The following is a 21,883-nucleotide window of genomic DNA, read 5'->3' as shown; positions in this document are numbered from 1 at the left end:
TGTCCAAAGACCGAGGAGAAGGCCAAGGAGGATTAAAATGCAGCGCACTGAGTGTCCGAGCTGCCCGGCGGAGGCAGCAAAGCCAGCAGGTTGTTATCAGTGTTTACAGCGCAGCGGCAGATGCTCCATCGGATAAAGCAGCAGCCATTAAGAGCGACTGAACCCTGGCCGTTTATCTCCACCTGACTGACTGTTACTGGAACATCTGACGGATGTTTGTCCTCCAGACTGAACCTACTGAGACCAAGAGAACAGCTGAAATACACCGAAATAAAAGCTCTGCAGGCGCCGAAATAAAAGCTCCGCAGGCACCGAAATAAAAGCTCCGCGGGCACCGAAATAAAAGCTCTGCAGGCACCGAAATAAAAGCCCTGCTGACACCGAAATAAAAGCTCTGCGGGCACCGAAATAAAAGCTCTGCGGGCACCGAAATAAAAGCTCCGCAGACACCCAAATAAAAGCTCCGCAGACACCGAAATAAAAGCTCCGCAGGCACCGAAATAAAAGCTCAGCAGGCACCGAAATAAAAGCTCTGCAGACACCGAAATAAAAGCTCTGCAGGCACAGAAATAAAAGCTCCGCCGGCACCGAAATAAAAGCTCTGCAGACACCGAAATAAAAGCTCCGCGGGCACCGAAATAAAAGCTCCGCAGGCACCAAAATAAAAGCTCCGCAGACACCGAAATAAAAGCTCCGCAGACACCGAAATAAAAGCTCCGCGGGCACCGAAATAAAAGCTCCGCAGGCACCAAAATAAAAGCTCCGCAGACACCGAAATAAAAGCTCCGCAGACACCGAAATAAAAGCTCTGCGGGCACCGAAATAAAAGCTCTGCGGGCACCGAAATAAAAGCTCCGCAGGCACCGAAGTAAAAGCTCTGCAGGCACAGAAATAAAAGCTCTGCAGACACCGAAATAAAAGCTCCGCGGGCACCGAAATAAAAGCCCCGCAGGCACCGAAATAAAAGCTCTGCAGGCACTGAAATAACTTCCTTCCAGTTGTGGCTCATTCCTGCAGAAAGTCCAGCTTTCTTCCAGCTGCTCTCAGCTCACTTCTCAGGTACTCTGGCTGAAGCGTCCTGAGAAACCTCATTGTTCTAAGTTAGCCTGTGTTAGGTGTTAGGCCTGTGCTGTTGAATCTAACACGGTTATGCAGCCTCTGAGCATGGAAACAGGCATAAATGTAGTGATTTATACAGGTTAGCTGCTGGGATTAATGATTACAAACACACTGAATCTCATAATGTCTTGTTTTGTATGAAAGGAGACAGAAACCAGCATTAAATACCAGAAAAACGATTAAGAGCAGCTTCATTTGCTTAATGCAAAACAGTCAGGCCCAAACTGGAGTTGGAGGAACACCAGCATCCGTTACGCACTAGTCCTGCAGCCCGATAAGACCCCAGCACACTTTAAAGTCTATAAATAACACATAAAGCCAGTCAGGGTCATGGAAGCATATACGATCTCTGCAGATGGACGCCTCCATTAAACGCTGCACATTTCCTTCTCCAACCCCTTAAAATACTTCAGTGTTACGATGCATTTAAAATCATGGGAAAGGGTCACATTTATGCACATTTAGTTTCATCTCAGTGTTTCCAGGAGTCTGCAGGAGTCTGCAGGACTTCACCATCTGAAACTGACCTTTCCTCACTTTGCTCTCTTTTCCTCCTGTTTAATTTCTCAAATGACTTTATGTCCATGTGACATTATTGTGGTTATTAACTTGTGTTTCCCTGTTCCAGCAGGTATCCTTTGAATGGTGTTATGGTGTTTTTCCCCCCTCTTTTCCCTCTTCTCTGTCTTCTCAAACCCCAGCTGGTCGAGGCGGATGGCCACCCTTCCTGGTTCTGGTTCTGCCAGAGGTTTCTTCCTGGTTCTGCCAGAGGTTTCTTCCTGGTTCTGGTTCTGCCAGAGGTTTCTTCCTGGTTCTGGTTCTGCCAGAGGTTTCTTCCTGGTTCTGCCAGAGGTTTCTTCCTGGTTCTGCCAGAGGTTTCTTCCTGGTTCTGGTTCTGCCAGAGGTTTCTTCCTGGTTCTGCCAGAGGTTTCTTCCTGGTTCTGGTTCTGCCAGAGGTTTCTTCCTGGTTCTGGTTCTGCCAGAGGTTTCTTCCTGTTAAAGGGAGTCGTTCCTTTCCACAGTCCCTCAGGCTCAGGACGGGAGATTGGACTGAAGACAAGTTTCGGTCCAATCTGTTGGTTTCCTTAGCTCGGATATTATTTTTGAATTAGCTCTATATGAATTAATTGGATTATGATTACAATGAATTGAATTCCAATTGGCTTGAATTGGACTTTATTACTTAAGGGCCTTGAGATGACAATTGTTGTAATCTGGCGCTTTATAAATAAAATTGAATTGAATTGAATTGCAGGACTTCACCACCTGAAACTTCCCACCGTGGTTCTAAAGTCGTATATATATATATATTAAGGCGACGCGCTCATCATCTTCATCAGTTTAGCAACAACTCAGCTGCAGAAGTTGCCTGAGATTCTTCTCGGTGGTTTGGTTTATCCAGTGAGCGAAGAAAGAGTCGCTTATTTCCGGAGGAGCCGTGCCTCGCTGACATTTTAAAAAGCCAAACGGATCAGAACATGTCACCAGGAAGCAGAGAAACTCCAACAAAACCACAGAGACGTGAGAGAATTCTGCCAAACTTACAGATTTCACTGATCTCAGTTAGAGTTAAAGCGTCAGCTGCAGTTCACACACACCAACCTCCAGCTCAGCTAATAAAAGGAGGATGATTGGTTGTGCTCTGCAGCATTAAACCGCTTCAGGTCTGACCCCAAAGAGTCTGAACCACACAAACTGAGACCAACTCATTAACTAACAGACGTAACGCGAGGTTGGATGAAACCAAGGTTCACTTCAGCCGACATTACAAATAAAACCAGCTCTGCCTTTTATCCAGGGCGACCTGCATCTGTGGCACAGGCTCAGAGGCTGTTTTAAACGACTCAAGCAGCAATAAGGAAGGTATAAACCCACTAATCCACAGGTCAGAGCTCTTCTTCAGGCTTTCAAAGCTCAGAAACACACCCAAACCGAGCAAAAAGAGTCCTGATGTGATGCTCTTTGAACCTGGATTCTGTTCAGGGTGAACATGTCACAGAACATATTAAAACAGGGATGTGTGAAAGGAAAAGCTCCCGAGAGCTTCTCCCTGACTCACCAGCCGCTGCAGGATCCTCTTGCTCTTGTCATCGGTGCAGAAGTCAGACAGGATGCTTCTGTGGACCAGAACCAGACCGTTCAGGAACAGCCAGGACCCGAACCAGAGCAGAGCGAAGACCAGGGTCCCCCGGCGGGACCACAGCCTTAGGCCCAGCCACCTGAGCAGGCCCAGCCCGCCGCCGCGGCCCCCGACACCGGGCGCCAGTCCTCCAGGGAGCATGGCGGTGGATGCTGAACACACAAGATCCTCTGTTCAGCTACACAGACGAGTGGAGCTCCAGGTTCTGGAGGGTTTTCAGCTGCAAAAGGAGTTGGTTCCAGTTTTAAAATACCAAATAATCTCTTTAAGAATGAAAGAAAGGTCAGAGGAGCTCCGATTAAAGGAGTTGCATCATCTGCATATTCTGCTCCAGCAGTGAAGAACCACGTCTCCCATGATGCTTTGCTGTCAGTCGGGCTACAGCTGATGGATCATTGAGTAATCCACGGAAATATTCTTCCAGTTCAGGCTTGTAAAACAGCAGCTTGGCCTTGAGAAAGTCCAGTTAATTAAAGCAAAAACACCAGAAGAAGAGGAGTGGCGTCCACGGTGATCGAGTTTCATATCCACTTCTTCGATTTATTTTCCTCAAAAACTGCAGAGCAACAGGAAACAGGTCCGTCGCCATCAAACTCTTCCCCGTTTTCTGTGAAAACTCACTCCAGAGGACGCTCACAGACCTCAAGTTCTGATCAGATTGTCACTGAAAATCATCTCCAGAGAGCAAACTTCCAAACATCCAGCAGAAGAAAACTGGAAAATCCTCCAGAGCAGGAGCTCCAAGATGCTGGAGAGCGTCCGGATGTCAGAAACAGCACCTGGGAACAAAAGCATGGATTTATTCAGCATAAAGATGGGTTCCTACTGCTTTCATTTCTAAATAAGTCGTTCTGATTGTGTAGCTGCTCCACTGTGACAGCAAATCAACTCACATAAGGATGGAAAACACAGACAAAATGAAAGAATAACCAGTCCTGAATGCTGGAATGTGTGAAAGACTGTCAGCTCTTTAGATATCTTTGTAAAAATTGGGTGATTTGACCCTAATGAGTCTGGCTCACAGAGCTGCTCTGAGGTTTCACTGAAAAACTCATTTTCCTCCAGGTTTGCAGGGTCATTTCAGGGCTCCTCAAAGTGGGTTTCAAGCTTGTAAAAGTAAGACCAAGCTTCTCAGTTTCTTGTAAGAAACTGTGTCTAAAGAGAAAAGCTCATTCAGAACCAGCTGCCGTTCGGCCTGTTTTCTGTACAGCTCTCCATCCACTCGGTTATTTAGCTCCCTGATGACTCCCTGATGTGGTTGTGGTTGCTTTCACTGAAGCATCCAAACCATTAAGGGGGAAACACTCACAGGCCGGGCTCAGGGAGACTCCTCTGGGGTCCGGTGGAGCTGGAGCGGCTCATCACCTGCTCCTTGGGAGGTGGAGGCACGACAGCTGCTCCCAAACGGCCCTCTGGAGGTAAAGACCGACATCAGCTGCTGTTTATACCGTGGCACGCCTCCCAGAACTTTGAATAGTTTCCGTGGTGAAACGGACCTGCAGGACGTTGCTAAAGCCAGCGGAGCAGAACCGATCCGACAGCATTAAGCAGACTGTGATTGTTCTGCTTCACGGTCGTCATTCAGAGTTTAAACGGATCGCAGAAAGTTGGACTTTCGTTGACCTAATCGGTATTTTTGGTAGTTTCCGTGGTGATGTCACCCGTTCTAAACTGTTTTAAACTCTTCTCTGTGTACGATTTAAACATCAAAACGTGGACTTTTTTGTCTTTTCCACACAGGAAGAACGCAGACTGCATCCACCCAAACTCTGAGTATTCAGCCCTTTTCTCTGAAAGCCCAAAATAAGATGCAATCAACTGCCTTCAGAAGCCAGCTAATTAGAGTTTGCACTTTAATCTGCGTATAAATGCAGCTGCTCTGTGAAGGCCTCAGCGGTCCGTTAGGGAACAAACGGCATCATGAAGACCAAAGAACGCGCCCAACAGGTCACAGTTAGTGTAAAGCAGGGTTTGAACAGCTCAGAGCACCGTTCAGTCCTTCAAAATGGAAAGAGAAACACACCAAGATACGGCCGGCGAGGAGAGCATTAACCAGGGAAGCAGGTCGGTGGTAACTCTGGAGGAGCTGCAGAGATCCACAGCTTCAACCTGAACACACCATCCCTGCTGTGAACTGTGGTGGCAGCATCATGCTGTGGGGGGGCTGTTCTCCAGCAGGGGCAGGGAAGCTGGCCCACTGTAGGAACCTTCTGCAGCTCCTAGAACCTTCTCAGGAATAGGGACGTTGTTTCGTGCATTTGGACATATAGGATCTAGGGACCACGGCCCTCGGGAACTAGGGACCACGGCCCTCAGGAACTAGAGACCACGACCTTCAGGAACTAGGGACCACGGCCCTCAGGAACTAGAGACCACGACCTTCAGGAACTAGGGACCACGGCCCTCAGGAACTAGAGACCACGGCCCTCAGGAACTAGAGACCACGGCCCTCAGGAACTAGAGACCACGGCCCTCAGGAACTAAGGACCACGGCCCTCAGGAACTAGAGACCACGGCCCTCAGGAACTAGGGACCGGCCCTCAGGAACCAGGGACCACGGCCCTCAGGAACCAGGGACCACGGCCCTCAGGAACTAGAGACCACGGCCCTCAGGAACTAGAGACCACGGCCCTCAGGAACTAGGGACCACGACCCTCAGGAACTAGGGACCACGACCTTCAGGAACCAGGGACCACGGCCCTCAGGAACTAGAGACCACGGCCCTCAGGAACTAGAGACCACGGCCCTCAGGAACTAGAGACCACGGCCCTCAGGAACTAGGGACCGACCCTCAGGAACTAGAGACCACGGCCCTCAGGAACTAGGGACCACGACCCTCAGGAACTAGAGACCACGGCCCTCAGGAACTAGGGACCACGACCTTCAGGAACTAGGGACCACGGCCCTCAGGAACTAGAGAACACGACCTTCAGGAACTAGGGATCACGGCCCTCAGGAACTAGAGACCACGGCCCTCAGGAACTAGGGACCACGGCCCTCAGGAACTAGAGACCACGGCCCTCAGGAACTAGAGACCACGGCCCTCAGGAACTAGGGACCACGACCTTCAGGAACTAGGGACCACGGCCCTCAGGAACTAGAGACCACGACCTTCAGGAACTAAGGACCACGACCCTCAGTAACTAGGGACCCCGACCCTCAGGAACTAGGGACCACGGCCCTTAGTTCCTGGAACCATTTCAGCTCCTTCAGGGTCTTTCCTGGGCTCCACAGGAACATGACGGAGGTGTTTGGTGGCTGTAGCTCCGCCCCTTGTCTGAAATGTTTACTCATACGACACGGACCCAACCGGCGCCTGTTTAATAAGTTAAACTTCGTCTCCTTTGTCTGCGGCGCTCTGCTCTCCTTCTTTCCTCCATGAAACGAAGAAGTATCGCCCGCTGCTGGATTCTCCGTCTCCTGACTCTCGCTGTGCGCTCTTCCAGCCTCCATCTTAGACGCCTGATGTGATCGTCCATGATTAATATCACCGCCATGCAGACCGTGAACACGGTGGCCTCCTCGCTCTCCATGTTAGCTTCTTGGTGCTGTTGTTTTCTTCTCTCCTTACTTTTCCCGGGTTCTGTTTTGTTGCTGAGTGGCGCTAAAGTAACACGTCTGTCGCAGACGGCTGCGTCCCATCAGTCCCTGTCGAGGTCCCAGACTCATGTGGGAATGCAAAATTAAACAGTTCCTCTGGGGAAGGACAGGTTTTAGAGCTAAATTTGAGGTGAACAGTTCTTAGAACTGCGTTCTTAGCACGTCTCTATCCGAATGCGGCTATGGTTTCAGCCTGATTACTTTTCTAAGATCTCCATAAAGTCCATAAAGACTGGATGTCAGACACATTTCTTCAGCTGAACTCAGATAAAACAGGTTCTGGATGTTCTGTCTTCTTCAGTGCAGGTTTTAGAGCTTAATTTGAGGTGAACAGTTCTTAGAACTGCGTTCGAATGCGGCTATGGTTACACAGATGAGGTTCAGCTGTATGGTTTCAGCCTGATGACTTTTCTAAGATCTCCATAAAGTCCATAAAGACTGGATGTCAGACACATTTCTTCAGCTGAACTCAGATAAAACAGGTTCTGGATGTTCTGTCTTAGAACTAAATTCGAGGTGGTCTTAGAACTCTGTCCGAATGATGGAAGATGGACGGAGCTAAGGACAATCCTGGAACCTGGAATGGTTCAGATCAAAGCATTTTCATGTGTTAGAGGCCTGGAGTCCAGACCTAAATCCTGTTGAGGATCTTTGGCAGGATGTGGGAATGACTGTGTCCTTCCTCATCCAGCCTGACTGAGCTGGAGCTGTTCTGCAAAGGAGAAAAAGTTGCATTCTCTCGATGTGCAAAGCTGGTAGAGATGTAGACCTAAAGATGCAACGATGCAGATGTATCTGCAGCTAAAGGTGCTTCAACTCAGGCCGTGGCTGAAAACAAATGCACGGTGGGTCACTTTCCTTCCACTTCTTTGTGTCGCTTCAACACATGAAATCCCAGTAGAATACAGTCAGGTTTGCGGCTTTAATGTGAGAAAACGCGAAGAAGGTCAGGGGGTGTGAATACTTTCTCAGAGCACTGTAAGTCTCAGTTGGATCACAGATAAACCGCTGATAAACCGCGACTTAAATGAAGGTTTTTCTGCGTAATTCATGCAGTTTAACAGGGAAATAAATGATGAAATAAAGAAAAAAACTAGAATGAAACTGTTCAACTCAGATGCAACAGGTGTGAAAATCCTTCATCTAAGACATGAAGCAGATCTTAGTTTCCCTTGAGTTTGTCGTGGCTTGTGACACACATTATGTACATTATTTAACTCCATAATGTGAGCTTCTGCCGTTAAACCTTAGAGCTCGTAGACGACTCGTCTGAAACACAGAAAACCGGGACTCTGAGTCACAGCAGAACAGCTGCAGCCACCTCGCAGTCTCTGGGGCTGATGGCGTTTTTAGAGGGCGCCTCACAGGATGCTGGAGACACCGAAGGGTTAAACTACTATTCTTAGAGGTTGGAAAAATGGAGTCAATTTCTGAAATTCAGCCACCGACGGTTCTGCTTCTGCACCATGAGTTTAACTCCTCATCAGCCAAAGGTTGGAGCTAAATTCATGAACTTTTCTGTTAATGCTTCCTCCCTGAAGCAGTAATAAGAAGACTTAAAAAGAATATAAAGATCAGCTCACCTTTTTTAACTCGTGGTGACACTTCTGCCTCCGTGAAACCACGAAGACACGGAAAATGTGCCGCTCTGGATGTTCTTGTTAGAATAAGAGAAAAGAAAAAGCAGCAGTGGCGACTCTACAGACCCTGGAATAAGCTGCAGGGCTGTCAGACCACATCATATCTCCTCCTCCTCCTCTGAGAAGAAGAAACAACAGAACTTTTAAACTCAAACTCCAGATTTAGGGTAAACTTTGTTCATTAAGGCAGCAGCTGCGAGCCGTCAGCTCCAGAATCACTCATCAGGTTGTGGGTTCCCATTGGAAGAAACCAGGATTCAACTCTCAGGTTGCAAACTTTTTGGTCCTCTTGATCCTTCTCATTTGTCTTGAAGCTGATGGACTGAAGGATTCCCCTCAGGCGACACAGGAGTGGTCAGACTGTAAATCCTGCTGGTCTGTCCTCATCCGGTCTGAGCTGAATCTTCCCGTGGCAGCAGCTGGAGGAGCAGGTCTCAGCTCACAGAGATGCTTCTGGGAATAAACGGACTTTTCCACCAGAAGATGGTCCAACTGTGGGGCTCGGTGTGAACCCTGATTCTGGACTGGCAGGCGGCCGTCTGGTGTTTCAGAGGCTTCTCCTCACGCTGCTGCCACCTCGCTCCTCTCTCCCGGTCTGACGCTCCACACCGCCCGGCTGCAAAAGAGAGTGTGTGAGAGGTGTGTGTGTTTGTGGGAGGGAGAGTGTGTGTCGCGCTCAGGCTTGTTCATGCAGCCTCATTCTTCTTCCCTCCTTCTTCGTCTTTCCCTTTGCTTTCCTGCTCTCTCTCTCTTATTCATATCACGGGGACACAAACCCATCTGAGCTCTCACACTTCGAGGAATTCACTCTCTTCTGAGGACAAGTCTCCATTTAGCCTTAATGTCAATGAAAGTTTGCAAGAAATTAATTCCAGAAAACACCCCTTCATCCTCCCCTGAGCAACTCCTCCTCCTTTTACCCCGTTACCACGGCAGCAGGTCTCAGTTCGGGTTCAGTGCCCACATGCAGCCTTGCTGAGTCAAACAGAAAAGTCTTGACACACATAACGTGCACTTCAGCGTGCACTTCAGTAACAGCTCGGAGGCTTTGGCATGTCAGTAACTGCTCTGTTTGTAAAAAAATTCCAATAAAGTTGTGCAAACATCAGGGTGCGGTTTGCACAACAGCAGCTTCTGCACAAACCGCTCCATGTGCCGTTTGATGCCTTCAGGGGTGAAAAACGCTGCAGGGGCTTAAATCTAAGCTGAACCGATGAGTGAGCGTGACACACATCAGACAGATAGCGTAGTCTACGTCTAATTTAAAAGAATAACTGTCGTCTAGGCCTCAAAATGGCCCCCAACACCCTGGTTGAAGCACCAGATGACGGCTAACTGATCCCCAAAAGGAAAAGGATGCCTTCCATCTGGAAAATGAAAGGTTTGGACCAAGGAGAGCTCAGGATGGTGCTGTTGGAGGTCCTGAAGATGTGCGACATCATGTTTTAGTGCATCTAACAAACTCTCCATGAGGACAGAATCAGTTCAGCGCTGCCTGATTAATCCTTCCTGAGAAAACTCTCTCACTCAGATACCCACAACCTGCCTAATTTGAACAAATCCTCAAAGAGATAAGTCCAGAGAGAAAGGGGGAAAGCCACAGAGCTGGGTAGTGACTGCAGGACAGTAAGAACAGCAGCTGCAGCCTTGCTGTCCTTTAATTGCCAATTAAACCCTTAGCTGTGCAGCAGAGTCTCTGCAGGACTCTCATGAACATTATCCGCTCATCTGAGCCACCGTGTCACATTTATCACAGCCTCCTCGTTAGCTTGCAGCCAATTATCTGAGCTGGCTCCTCAGAGGCAGCAGCTTTTCTCGCAGATATGTTTAGTCATGAACGTGCTGAGCCAGCATCTTCTCAGAGCATGTTTTAGCCGTTTGTGTGCATTAGATTTACAGGAGAGCTGCTTAATTCAGAGTAAAAAGATGCACAACTCCTCGCTCCGTGGGAACCCCATTTAAATAATGCACTCCCTCACCTTTAAACCTCATTTTAATCTTCTAAGAGCCTCGTGGGGAGCTGCGATGGGACGAGAGACGCAGATGTTGTGTTGCTGCGCCTCCTGGTGGTAAATGCTGACAGTTACAGGAGAGGAGCTGGAGGAGGGGTGACCAAAAGGATTTCACATGTCAGCTGATGCGTTAGCCCCCCCCCGCTGGCGCTCTGCTGCTTTTAGCAACTCAGGAAGCAGAATTTCTACAGAGAGAAATGGACTCATCTGAAGGTTTCTCAGGCCAAACTGCCACAGTTTGTGTAATTTCCCAGAAAAGTTTGCTTTAATACATCAGACAAAGTGATGAAGGTCTGATGATCCGACCCAAGAACTCGTCCGAGTTAAAAACAACTTCAGGAAGAGTTCATGTTGTTTCCATTTGGGCCACTAGAGGTCCTCACTTTCACGCTTTTTCCTGCTTTTCTGCATTAACTGACCTGTAATTCTTACTTTTCTCCTGCTTGCTGTTAATCTGGACTCAGGCAGCTTCGGACCTCAGCACTTTTGAATGATTACGAGCCCTTTTCTTTTGTTGGTTCTCACCTTTATTAGTTTTCTCGTTTACATTTAATTCCACAAACGTAAAAATATCATGAAGAATCACAGAAAAAAACGTCCTGCTGCAGAGCCTCCATCTTCAGCTGAGTGGGCTGAGATTGTCCTCCTGCTCTCTGATTGGCTCGTCAAATCGCTGCTCTGCATCCCAGCTCCTGTTGGACGAACAGCAACGGTGAGTTTAACTTAAACAGGTGATCATCACCTCCAAGCTGAGAAACCATCTTTTAAGCAAAGGACCCGGAGGCCCAGAAGCTTCCTGGTGAAGCAGCATCCAGAGGACGAGCTGCTGAGGAGACTGTGCTGTTTACCGTTTGACCAGCATCAGAACAAACTCCTTCTTTCATATAAAGTGTTTGAACAGTTCATCTCTGGTCTGAACCCACAGCAGCTCATTGTGATGAGTCTCTGAGACTTTGACTGTTAACCGAAAGGTTAACAGAGTAGGTTTACCAACAGATTGTTGAGAACTCAGACATACTGCTGCCATGTCTTCAGAACCCGGTCCCCACATGTCCTTCTTAAGGCTGCATCCTTCACAACCACATTAAACATTTTATGGACTGGATAGTGTAGTGGTAAGATTGCCACCTTTTATGTGGGAACTCTGGGTTCAAATCCCCTGCATCACATATGTCAAACTCCGGTCCTGGAGGGCCGCTGTCCTGCAGGTTTTAGATGTTTCCCTGCTTCAACTCACCTGATTCAGATGAAATTGATCTCTTTGAAAGATTGTTAAGTTCTGCACAAGTCTGCTAATGATGCATTGATCTGATTCAGGTGTGTTGAAGCAGGGAAACATCTAAAAACTGCAGGACAGCGGCCCTCGAGGACCAGAGTTTGACATCCCTGCCCTACATGAAAGGTATTACCTCCAGTAGGGGTCCTTAGGCAAGACCCCCTTACCCTCTGCCTATCTGTAAGTTGGATAAAAGCGTCTGTTAAATGCAGAAACATAAACATAAAATCTGCTGTAAATCATCTTCACACTACTATGAAATGTTCTGGCCCAGTTCCTTCCAGGCAGAGGTTATAATGCCCCCCTGCAGGACTACGGTTTCAGCTCCTCCTCCTCTGAAACTGTGAGACCAGAAACAACTGAAGCAAGAGTTTGACATCCCTGCCCTACATGAAAGGTACTGTCTCCAGTAGGGGTCCTTAGGCAAGACCCCCTTACCCTCTGCCTACCTGTAAGTTGGATAAAAGCGTCTGCTAAATGCATAAACTCTGCTGTAAATGGAGCACATCATCTTCATGCTACTATGAAATGTTCTGGCCCAGTTCCTTCCAGGCAGAGGTTATAATGCAGGACCAAGGTTCAGCTCTTCCTCCTCTGAAACTGTGAGACCAGAAACAACTGAAGGACGTCAGTCTCTGATTTTCAGATATTTTCCTGGTCTGAATGAACCAAACTTTGGAAGAGTTCTGGGGGCAGAAGCTGAGTGATGAGCAGGCTGCTGCTGCTCCTGGAGGAGGCTGCTGCCTTTATAAGGAGTCAGAGCAACAGCTTCACAGTGTTTTAACACAGCCAGGCAGCCTCGGTCGGTGTTAAACAGACGCTGCTGAACGCTGCTGAACGCAGAGACAAAGGGCCACAGATGGAGAATAGATCCACAGACATGAGCCAAGCGGTTTTATGGTTTTAGCCACGGCTGCTGCTGCTCTGCATGTAATCCACCACACAAACAGAAGTGCTGGGAAATCAACTCTCACACAGGAGGCTGCAGATTAACAGGCTGAATGTGTCGTACAGTCAGGTGACTTAAACAATTACGCTGACTCGATGCTTTTAAAACGACATCTTTCTAAACTTCAGAAAGAATCGCTGTTCAGGTTGGCCTCAACTCAAGAGTTTGTGTAAAAAACAAGAAGAAAAATCAATAAAACCTTCGGAAATGAGAAAAATCAAACATGTTAACCTTAACAGGGGTTTAAAATATCCACAAAGAACAACTAACAGGAAGGAGTTCAGTGCCTCGTCTCACTTTGAGCTTTTTAAGAAAAAGAAATGAGTATAAAAAGGTCAAACCAACATGTTCATGTCCAGGTGAGAGCTTCGGTCGGTCAGGACGCTTTGGAGGGTTAGAGCCAATAAAGAAACCATTAATCTTTAGTCTGGGGCTGAAATCCAACACAAAGATGCTCCGAGTTCTCCGATTCAACATGTCAAATGACACAAATCCTCCTTTGGATGAAGGACAAGAAAACTAGATCCTGTGTCAACCAAATCATTTACCCCTTCATCCCAGAGTTATAAATCAAAGGTTAATCATCAACATTCAGGAAGAATCATCCGCTGGGAGCAGAAATATCTGCTAAAAAAGAAAATAAATCTGTAACTGTTCAACAAAACCGCTCAGAGTTCATGAAACTGACAAAAAACAACAGCGAAGAGTTCATATTCTGCACCTCTGACCTAATTTAGTTCCATAAAACTGTTCAACATGTGAAAAGGTCAAGCCGACATGAACCAGCTTTAGCAAATCTTTAAGATAATTAAACAGCAGCAGCTCAGATTCAGAGAGACAGAACATAAAGTTTGGACTGCAAAGACACAGAAAGACAAAACAGTTTAAGCCTTGAACAGAGTTTTTATTTCAACCTCCGGTCGGCCTGTAAAGACGTGCTCACAAGTACAAAAATCACAACGAACACACAAACGGAATACAAAAAGTGCTGATATGGAGCCGTTAGAGGGAAAAAGCAAATGTGCCGTTTTATTTCAGCCTACAGAGAACCGGCTTTGTTAAAGGAGAACTGACTGAATTCTGCAGGGGGCAGAAATACTCCTGCAACCTTCAGCCAACCAGGAAACAGCAGGAAGCTCAAGGAAATACAAGGAAACAACAGGAAATACAAGGAAACAGCAGGAAACACCTAGGAAACAGCAGGAAACAGCAGGAAGCACAAGGAAATACAAGGAAGCACCTAGGAAACAGCAGGAAACAGCAGGAAGCACAAGGAAATACAAGGAAGCACCTAGGAAACAGCAGGAAGCACAAGGAAATACAAGGAAGCACCTAGGAAACAGCAGGAAGCACAAGGAAATACAAGGAAGCACCTAGGAAACAGCAGGAAACAGCAGGAAGCACAAGGAAATACAAGGAAGCACCTAGGAAACACCTAGGAAACAGCAGGAAATACAAGGAGACAGCAGGTAGGTCAAGGAAATACAAGGAAACAGCAGGAAGCACAAGGAAATACAAGGAAGCACCTAGGAAACAGCAGGAAGCACAAGGAGACAGCAGGAAGCACAAGGAAACAGCAGGAAGCTCAAGGAAATACTAGGAAACAGCAGGAAGCACAAGGAGACAGCAGGAAACACAAGGAAATACAAAGGAACAGCAGGAAGCACAAGGAAACAGCAGGAAATACAAGGAAACAGCAGGAAGCTAAAGGAAACAGCAGGAAACACCTAGGAGACAGCAGGAAACACCAGGAAGCACAAGGAAATACAAGGAGACAGCGGGAAACATCTAGGAAACAGCAGGAAATACAAGGAGACAGCAGGAATCACAAGGAAATACAAGGAGACAGCGGGAAACATCTAGGAAACATCTAGGAAACAGCAGGAAGCTCAAGGATCAGACTGCTGCAGTTCTCAAGGTAGAAAAAGTCTTTAATTCAGTATCTGGGTTCTGAAACCAAGCTGTAGTAACTTTCATCCTGATTTCATCACACATGGTTCAGGTGGATTTAGAAGAAGTTGTCAGGTTAATGTTTAAGAACATACTGAGAATTTGATAATTTACCAGAAAAATGTGTCGAATGTAAAGAACTCAGTTTGTCTTATTTTCTTTAAATTAATTTTAAATAATGAAAATGATATAAATTCCCCATAAACAACCCTGAAAGTATCCATTTTAGGGAAACTACACCACTCCAGTATACTCTACCCGTGCTCTCAGAAGTATACCGGCGGGTGTTCGCTCTCCTTACTCGTTGATCTCATCCTCTTCGTCCTCAAAGTTCTCATCGCCGTCGCTGGCCGTGGCCTCCTGGTACTGCTGGTACTCGGACACCAGGTCGTTCATGTTGCTCTCCGCCTCCGTGAACTCCATCTCATCCATGCCCTCGCCTGTGAACCAGTGCAGGAAAGCCTTACGTCGGAACATGGCCGAGAACTGCTCCGAGATCCGCTTGAACAGCTCCTGGATGGCGGTGCTGTTGCCGATGAAGGTGGCGGCCATCTTGAGCCCGCGGGGTGCAATATCGCAGACCGCCACCTTCACGTTGTTGGGGATCCACTCCACAAAGTAGCTGCTGTTCTTGTTCTGGATGTTCAGCATCTGCTCATCCACCTCCTTCATGGACATCGGCCCGCGGAAGACTGTGGCGACTGTCAGGTAGCGACCGTGGCGAGGGTCACAGGCCGCCATCATGTTCTTGGCGTCGAACATCTGCTGAGTAAGCTCGGGAACGGTGAGTGCCCGGTACTGCTGGCTGCCCCTCGCCGTTAGGGGGGCGAACCCTGGCATGAAGAAGTGGAGCCTAGGGAACGGCACCATATTGACGGCCAGTTTGCGGAGGTCTGCGTTGAGCTGTCCCGGGAAACGCAGCGAGGTCGTCACGCCGCTCATCGTGGCGGACACCAGGTGGTTGAGGTCCCCATAGGTGGGTGTTGTGAGTTTGAGGGTCCGGAAGCAGATGTCGTAAAGGGCCTCGTTGTCGATGCAGTAGGTCTCATCTGTGTTTTCGACCAGCTGGTGCACCGACAGGGTGGCGTTGTACGGCTCCACCACCGTGTCCGACACCTGAAGGTCAAACAACATTAGGGATGAAGAGACGTCAAGCTGTCCTGAAACAGAGGCCAAGCAGAGCCGAACGGACGCAGTACCTTTGGCGAGGGCATGACGCTGAAGGTGTTCATGATGCGGTCGGGGTACTCCTCCCGGATCTTGCTGATCAGCAGGGTTCCCATTCCCGAGCCGGTGCCCCCTCCCAGAGAGTGGGTCAGCTGGAAGCCCTGCAGGCAGAATGACAGCAGGCTGACGAGGAGACCATCACAGAGCTTTCCTCTCAGATATTTATCTACCTGACCCAACATGCCCCCCGGCTCCTGGTGCAGGCCATGGTCATCTCCTGCAAAGCTCTCCTAACTGGTCTCCTAACTGCTCTCCTAACTGGTTTCCTAACTGGTCTCCTAACTGGTCTCCTAACTGGTTTCCTAACTGGTCTCCTAACTGGTCTCCTAACTGGTCTCCTAACTGGTCTCCAGCCTGTGAAACCTCTGCAGATGGTCCAGAACGCGGCGGTGCGTCTGGTCTTGGATCAGCCTAAAAGAACACGTCCCCCCTCTGTTCATTGAGCTCCTCTGGCTGCCCTTAGCATCAGGTTCAAGTCCCTGATGTTAGCTACAAAGAGCTTAATGGAACGGCTCCATCTACTTGAATGCTCTTGCAAAGGCTTCTGTCCCAACTGGGTCCCTCCGTTGGTCCCAGGATTGTCGTCTAGCAGCTCCTACACCACGCCTAAGACAATCCAAACTCTGTTCATGTGTCGTCCCACGATGGTGGAATGACCTACCGAGCGCTACCAGAACAGGGGCGTCCCTGTCTATCTTCAAGAAGCTCCTGAAAACCCAGCTCTTCAGAGAGCATCTCCTATCCCAGCACTTACCTTGTACTTCCCTCCCCCCTCTATCTCTGCACTTTATCTTTCTGCACTTCCTTCTATGCCTGCACCCTATCTCTACTCTGTCCCCTCTGACAGAGTCGGACTCCTGGGTTCCTTCTATGGAGCTTATTGTTAGCTTTTTATAAAGCTGTTATATCTTCATTTGTAAGTCGCTTTGGATAAAAGCGTCTGATAAATACAGAAACATCTACTGTATTTATGCTGCATTGTCAGTAAGATGTTTTTCAGACACAGATGATGAATATTGGGCTTTCGGTCTGAAACGAAACAGGAAGAGTTCCAGGTTAGTTTAGCTCGTTCACACGGAACAACATTTCAGTTCCAGACCTCAGGAAAAAAGATCCTCTGGGGTCGTGGCTCAACATACCGGCCTCCTGCTTATTGAGTTCTTTAGCACAATAAGTTTCAGGGTCACAGAGAACACCTCAGCTCCGATGTTTGTTGCTTTAAAAGGGGAAGTTCGCTTAAAATACGTTCATCTGCTCACCGAGAACAGTTTGGTGAAAGTCGGCGTCCTTCGGAAGATATTTAGATAACTGGAGATCCATATAACGGAGTGAACGGGGCTTAGAGGATGCAGCCTCTAAATAAGGCATTATCTGTCTTTATTTCACCAATACTTTAAGAAGAATGAATGAATGAACGTGTGCTATAGCTCTGTTAGCTCATAGCTCTGTTAGCTCATAGCTGCTGTTAGCTCATAGCTGCTGTTAGCTCATAGCTGCTGTTAGCTCATAGCTGCTGTTAGCTCATAGCTGCCGTGTTGTTGTTATTGGGGGCTATCGGGGGGGCTTTCTACATCGGGGCGTTTACTGGGATGATGTCATCGACGCGTAATGAGGACAACAAGAGGTTCAGTATCTTTCCTCAGGAGGCAGTTGGGAATTGAACCTTTGACCTTCAGGTTAAGTGAAATTTGTGAACCTAAAAACTTTGTGCCTCTGACTCGGACCGAAGCACATTTCCGGGCCTGAAACTGTCCTCGAACCTCTTTGGTTTCCAGCCCTGCACCACAACGTTCTTACGGTCACTCGGCATTTTTGTGGGCGTCTGACGGTGTCTTTGTGGCCTCTGCAGGGTTAATGCTGAGCTCTGTTGTATTACATCACAACTGCAGGGGGAGCCGAAGAGTTCGCCACGTTTTCCTTTAGCTTTAGCTCTGAGGCTGTTTCTGCAAATAAAACATGTCCGATGACTAAAAGACAAAAGAAAATAATGCATTTCCTCACCTGCAGACAGTCGCAGTGCTCACACTCCTTCCTCACTACATCCAGGACTGAGTCCACTAGCTCCGCCCCCTCTGTGTAGTGACCTTTGGCCCAGTTGTTCCCAGCACCTGTCTGACCTGCAGAGTAAATCCATGTGAAATGTGAACCGATCAGGGCGACAGATGCAGCCCATGACCCGCTTCTCAGGCTGTGGGCAGGAGGAGGATCAGTGAAACCTTCCTTTCTCTGTCTTCTCCAACCACACAAACCTCCACAGCAGCATCTGAATCAACCCTCAGTTTGTTCCTAACAAAGAAAGAAATAAATAAATCACACTTTACCAAAGATGAAGTTATCTGGTCTGAAGAGCTGTCCGAAGGCTCCGGACCGAACGCTGTCCATGGTTCCTGGTTCCAGGTCAACCAACACGGCCCGGGGGACGTATTTATGCGCTGCACAAACAGAAGAGTCATCAGGTTTTATCTAAATCAGCCCATCGGGAGATGCCAGAGACGCCCTTTCAGGCGCTGTGCTTACAGGAAGCTTCATTGTAGTAGACGTTGATCCTGTCCAGCTGGAGAGGCGAGTCGCCCACATAGTTTCCTGCAGCGTCGATGCCGTGCTCGTCACTGATCACTTCCCAGAACTGAACGAGCAAAAGAAAAGACAAGAAAAGAGCTCTTGAATGCCTGCCCACACGGTGCATTCACTGCCTCACATCTGAGGTTTAACTAAGACTGTAGTCATAGAAGACATCATCAGCTTGTGTTGCCTCGGTCTCAGACGTTCAAATCAAACACAATCTTAAAGAAAAGCCACATCAGACATGTTTAGCTTTGTGAAATACTGCTTTTTTGCTCATTTTTCTGTTGTGGACAGTGTTTAAAAGCACGATTCTTACATTTTCTTTGACTTTTTATTTCATGTCAGACCGTAACAAACAAAACAAAGTTAGTAAGACGCTTCATGCAAAGTGGAAAAGATGTGGCCTTGAAGGCAGCATATGTTGCTGTAAAATCTCAGAGAGCTTTTCTGCATTAATGCTGCCGTCACAGAAGTGGAAATGAGCTTTGCCCCCTGATCCAACCCCATACCATCACAGAGCCTGGCTGCAGGGACTGGCTGCTGACAGCAGGCTGGATGCTGCTTTTGCTCTTTGCTCCATTTCTTCCAGCAAAGATGTGGAATACTGATGGGTCTGACCACAGCACACGTTTCCACCGTGTGACGGTCCATCCCAGACGCCTCCGAGCCCAGAGAAGTGGACGAGGTTAACATCAGGCTTCTTTCCTGCACAGTAAAGCCTGTGAATGGAACTCTGTATTGTGGTGCTGGACAAAGGTTTCCACAGTAATCCCTTGTCCATGTGCTTCTATCAGCTGCTGATGAATGACGGTTCTTGATGCAGCGTCTGAGGGGTCAGAGGTCACGGGGTCCAGCTTAGGCTCGCTCCCTCGTCCTTTACACTGAAACTCCTCCAGGTTCCCTGAATGCTTTAATGATATTCTGCTCTGCAGAGGCAGAAATATGCAGATCCCTTCCAGTCTTTCTCTGAGGAACATTGTTTTTAACACAAACTGGAGCTCCTCTGAACATCTTTGCTGCTCATGGAGGCTGCTTCAGGACCAGATCATGTGTTTAAAATACCTGGTAAATATCTTTAACTAAACCGAAGGTGTTGCAGCCTGAAATGCCACAAAATTAATGTATATTAACTATTTAAATTGAGCTAACGAGCTAAAACATGACAGATTTGTCCATTTTAGGCTTGCTCCCAGAAATATGCAGATCCCTTCCAGTCTTTCTCTGAGTTTTAAACACATTTGTGGACAAACTGGAGCTCCTCTGAGCTTCTTTGCTGCCCAGAGACTGAGTCATGGAGGCTGCTTTAGGACCAGATCATGGTTCCCATAAACCCTGCCACCTTTTTCTAATTTGGGATTGTGGATTAGCTGCTGCAGGCTGTAATCTGTGGGTTTCATGTGTGGACATACCGGAGTTTTCGTGTAGAAGAGCCTCGGAGCTCCGGGTTTGACAGCTTTACAGCAGAGATAAAGCCCTGTTCAGGGAGTTCATCTATCAGTCAGAGTCCATCCCTCAGCATGAGGATCAGGGAGGTTTGAAAGCTCCTTAAATGACCTCTGAACCGGGACGGTTTCTGAGTCTCGCGGCTGGAAACTCGGGTGAAGATGGACTCGGATTCCTCGACAGGCTTTACACCACTCAGTCTATTAATGTGCACTGACCCTTTACCGGGTCCTGATCAGACTGCAAACAGCGGCGGGTTTTAACCCGAACCTCTCGCTGTCCCGTGCTGCAACTCAGCAGAGTTAAAAAATGAGTTGAATACGTTTGATTCCCAAGCTTTTTCCCACCCGCTGTCCCTCCTGCTCCGGGCTCGGTCTCATGTTTCACTCTCTTGAGTCTGAAGTCGACAGCCCAGAGAAGCCACAGCGCAGATTCCTGACATAGTCTGTCGGTGGCTCAGAGTTCACGCCGCTCCCCCTCAGACTGCCCTCAGATCGCACTTTAGATTTGGATATTTTGAGCTGCGAGTTTCAGTTTAAGATTCTAACATTAAAACTTAATTAAACATAAATCTGCCGGGCCTGCTCAGGTCCATGTGAATAACTGTAATTATGAGTATCAGGTAATTAAAACCATCTCCAAAAAGAGCTTTTAACTCACAGGTTCTTCTGATGGGACATTAAACTCTAAATACTTCCTTCTACGTTTGATAAACATGTTAAAAGTAGGATTTCCGGTTAAATCTGTATGTGAAAGGAGAAGTTAACGTCAGATTTATCTGCAAACATTAGCAGCTGCTTTGGAAAAGTTCTGCAATGGTTCAGAACTCTGCGGTACCGCAGAGCTGATTCTGTCATTTCAATCAGCTGTGATGGAGAACCGTCCGAACAGGAAGGACTGAGCATCAGAGAAGTTCAGGGGAGTCAAAAGTTCTGGATGAGCCGGTCCGTACCTTGGTTCCGATCTGGTTCCCGCACTGTCCCGCCTGGATGTGAACTATTTCCCTCATTGTTCCTCCTGTCGGTTCTGCTCTCGTTGCTCCGCCGCTGGATGCCGGTGTGCGTCTGCGGAGCGCGAGCGCGCAGCCGGTTTAATCTCCAAAAACCACGCGCGTTCACGCGACTACGCCCTGAGTTGGGGGGGCACCCACAGGATTCCACTTCCACATATCTCCATATTTTTTAGGCTGTCAGCAGAAACTCTCGCGATAATACGCAACCTAAAACGGACTGTTCAGCGGTTATAGTCCAGGAAAAGTCCAGGAAAAGTGAGACTAAGACTAATTCTAAAAGATTTTTTCAGCTTAGATCATTTCTAAAATGTGTCCAGAACAATTTACTAAAAGTCCTGAGAAATCCTAGTTGAGGAAATATGTTGAATTCTCATTAATCCGAGATTTGTGCCAATGCGCCCCAATGGGACTATTTTTTTCCCTTTACTCCTATCAAAATTAAACTTTATACAGTGAAAGTACCCATGAAAAGTAACTTTTTGAAACTAAATTAATTCAAATTAATTTCAAAAGAAACTTGTAATACAAAAAAAGTTACTTTTCATGAATACTTTTACTTTGTAAAGGTTTATTGTGGTAGGAATAAAGGAAAAAATTAAGCCTATTTGGGTGTATTTTGGGCATTTTAGATTAGTGTATCGCTCATTTCCGTATTCAGATTCATTTTCAAAGAAACTTGTAATACAAAAAAAGTTACTTTTCATGGGTAATTTCACTGTATAAAGTTTTATTTTGATAGGAGTAAAGGAAAAAATAGTCCCATTGGGGCGTATTGGCACATCTCGGATTAATTATATGTTAAAATGTTCTCAATGAGAATTCAACATATTTCCTCAACTAGGATTTCTCAGGACCTTTAGTAAGTTGTTCTGGACACATCTTAGAAATGGTCTAAGCTGAAAAAATGAGCTCCTTTGCCTGGACTATCAGTGAAATAAGGAGATGAACAG

The 21,883-nt window shown here is 47.5% G+C and overlaps 2 protein-coding genes across 2 annotated transcripts in view; both read right to left on the bottom strand.

Moving 5' to 3' along the window:
- dipk1c (divergent protein kinase domain 1C) overlaps positions 1-9,202 on the bottom strand; it is a 56,621-nt gene extending 47,419 nt beyond the window's left edge. Inside the window, exons 1-2 of the mRNA XM_072379015.1 lie at positions 8,443-9,202; positions 3,179-4,038 (exon numbers count right to left, since the gene is read on the bottom strand). Coding sequence (XP_072235116.1) covers positions 3,179-3,400 — 222 coding nt within the window. The 5' untranslated portion in view covers positions 3,401-4,038; positions 8,443-9,202. The remainder of the gene's footprint in view (positions 1-3,178; positions 4,039-8,442) is intronic.
- A 1,870-nt stretch (positions 9,203-11,072) lies between these two features.
- Positions 11,073-20,964, bottom strand: tubb6 (tubulin, beta 6 class V). Its single transcript, XM_072379012.1, has 7 exons — positions 20,874-20,964; positions 18,431-18,539; positions 18,235-18,345; positions 17,915-18,030; positions 15,886-16,014; positions 14,988-15,802; positions 11,073-11,203 (listed from the first exon to the last, which is right to left on the bottom strand). The coding sequence occupies exons 1-7, from the start codon at positions 20,928-20,930 to the stop codon at positions 11,131-11,133; spliced, it is 1,410 nt and encodes a 469-aa protein (XP_072235113.1). The 5' UTR covers positions 20,931-20,964; the 3' UTR covers positions 11,073-11,130.
- Positions 20,965-21,883: the final 919 nt, after the last annotated feature.

This window comes from Leuresthes tenuis, unplaced genomic scaffold, assembly GCF_036924035.1.
Source record: "Leuresthes tenuis unplaced genomic scaffold, fLeuTen1.0.hap1 SCAF_24, whole genome shotgun sequence".
Taxonomy (NCBI): Eukaryota; Metazoa; Chordata; class Actinopteri; order Atheriniformes; family Atherinopsidae; genus Leuresthes; species Leuresthes tenuis.
The sequence above is the reverse complement of the archived record's forward strand: the minus strand, read 5'-3'. Positions and strand labels throughout refer to the sequence as shown.

Coding starts and splice junctions, on each gene's coding strand:
- tubb6 (XM_072379012.1), bottom strand. CDS start 20,930: ATGAGGGAAATAGTTCACATCCAGGCGGGACAGTGCGGGAACCAGATC. Junction 18,540..20,873: donor GGAACCAGATCGGAACCAAG/GTACGGACCGGC, acceptor TTGCTCGTTCAG/TTCTGGGAAGTGATCAGTGA. Junction 18,031..18,234: donor ACCAGATAACTTCATCTTTG/GTAAAGTGTGAT, acceptor TTTACTCTGCAG/GTCAGACAGGTGCTGGGAAC.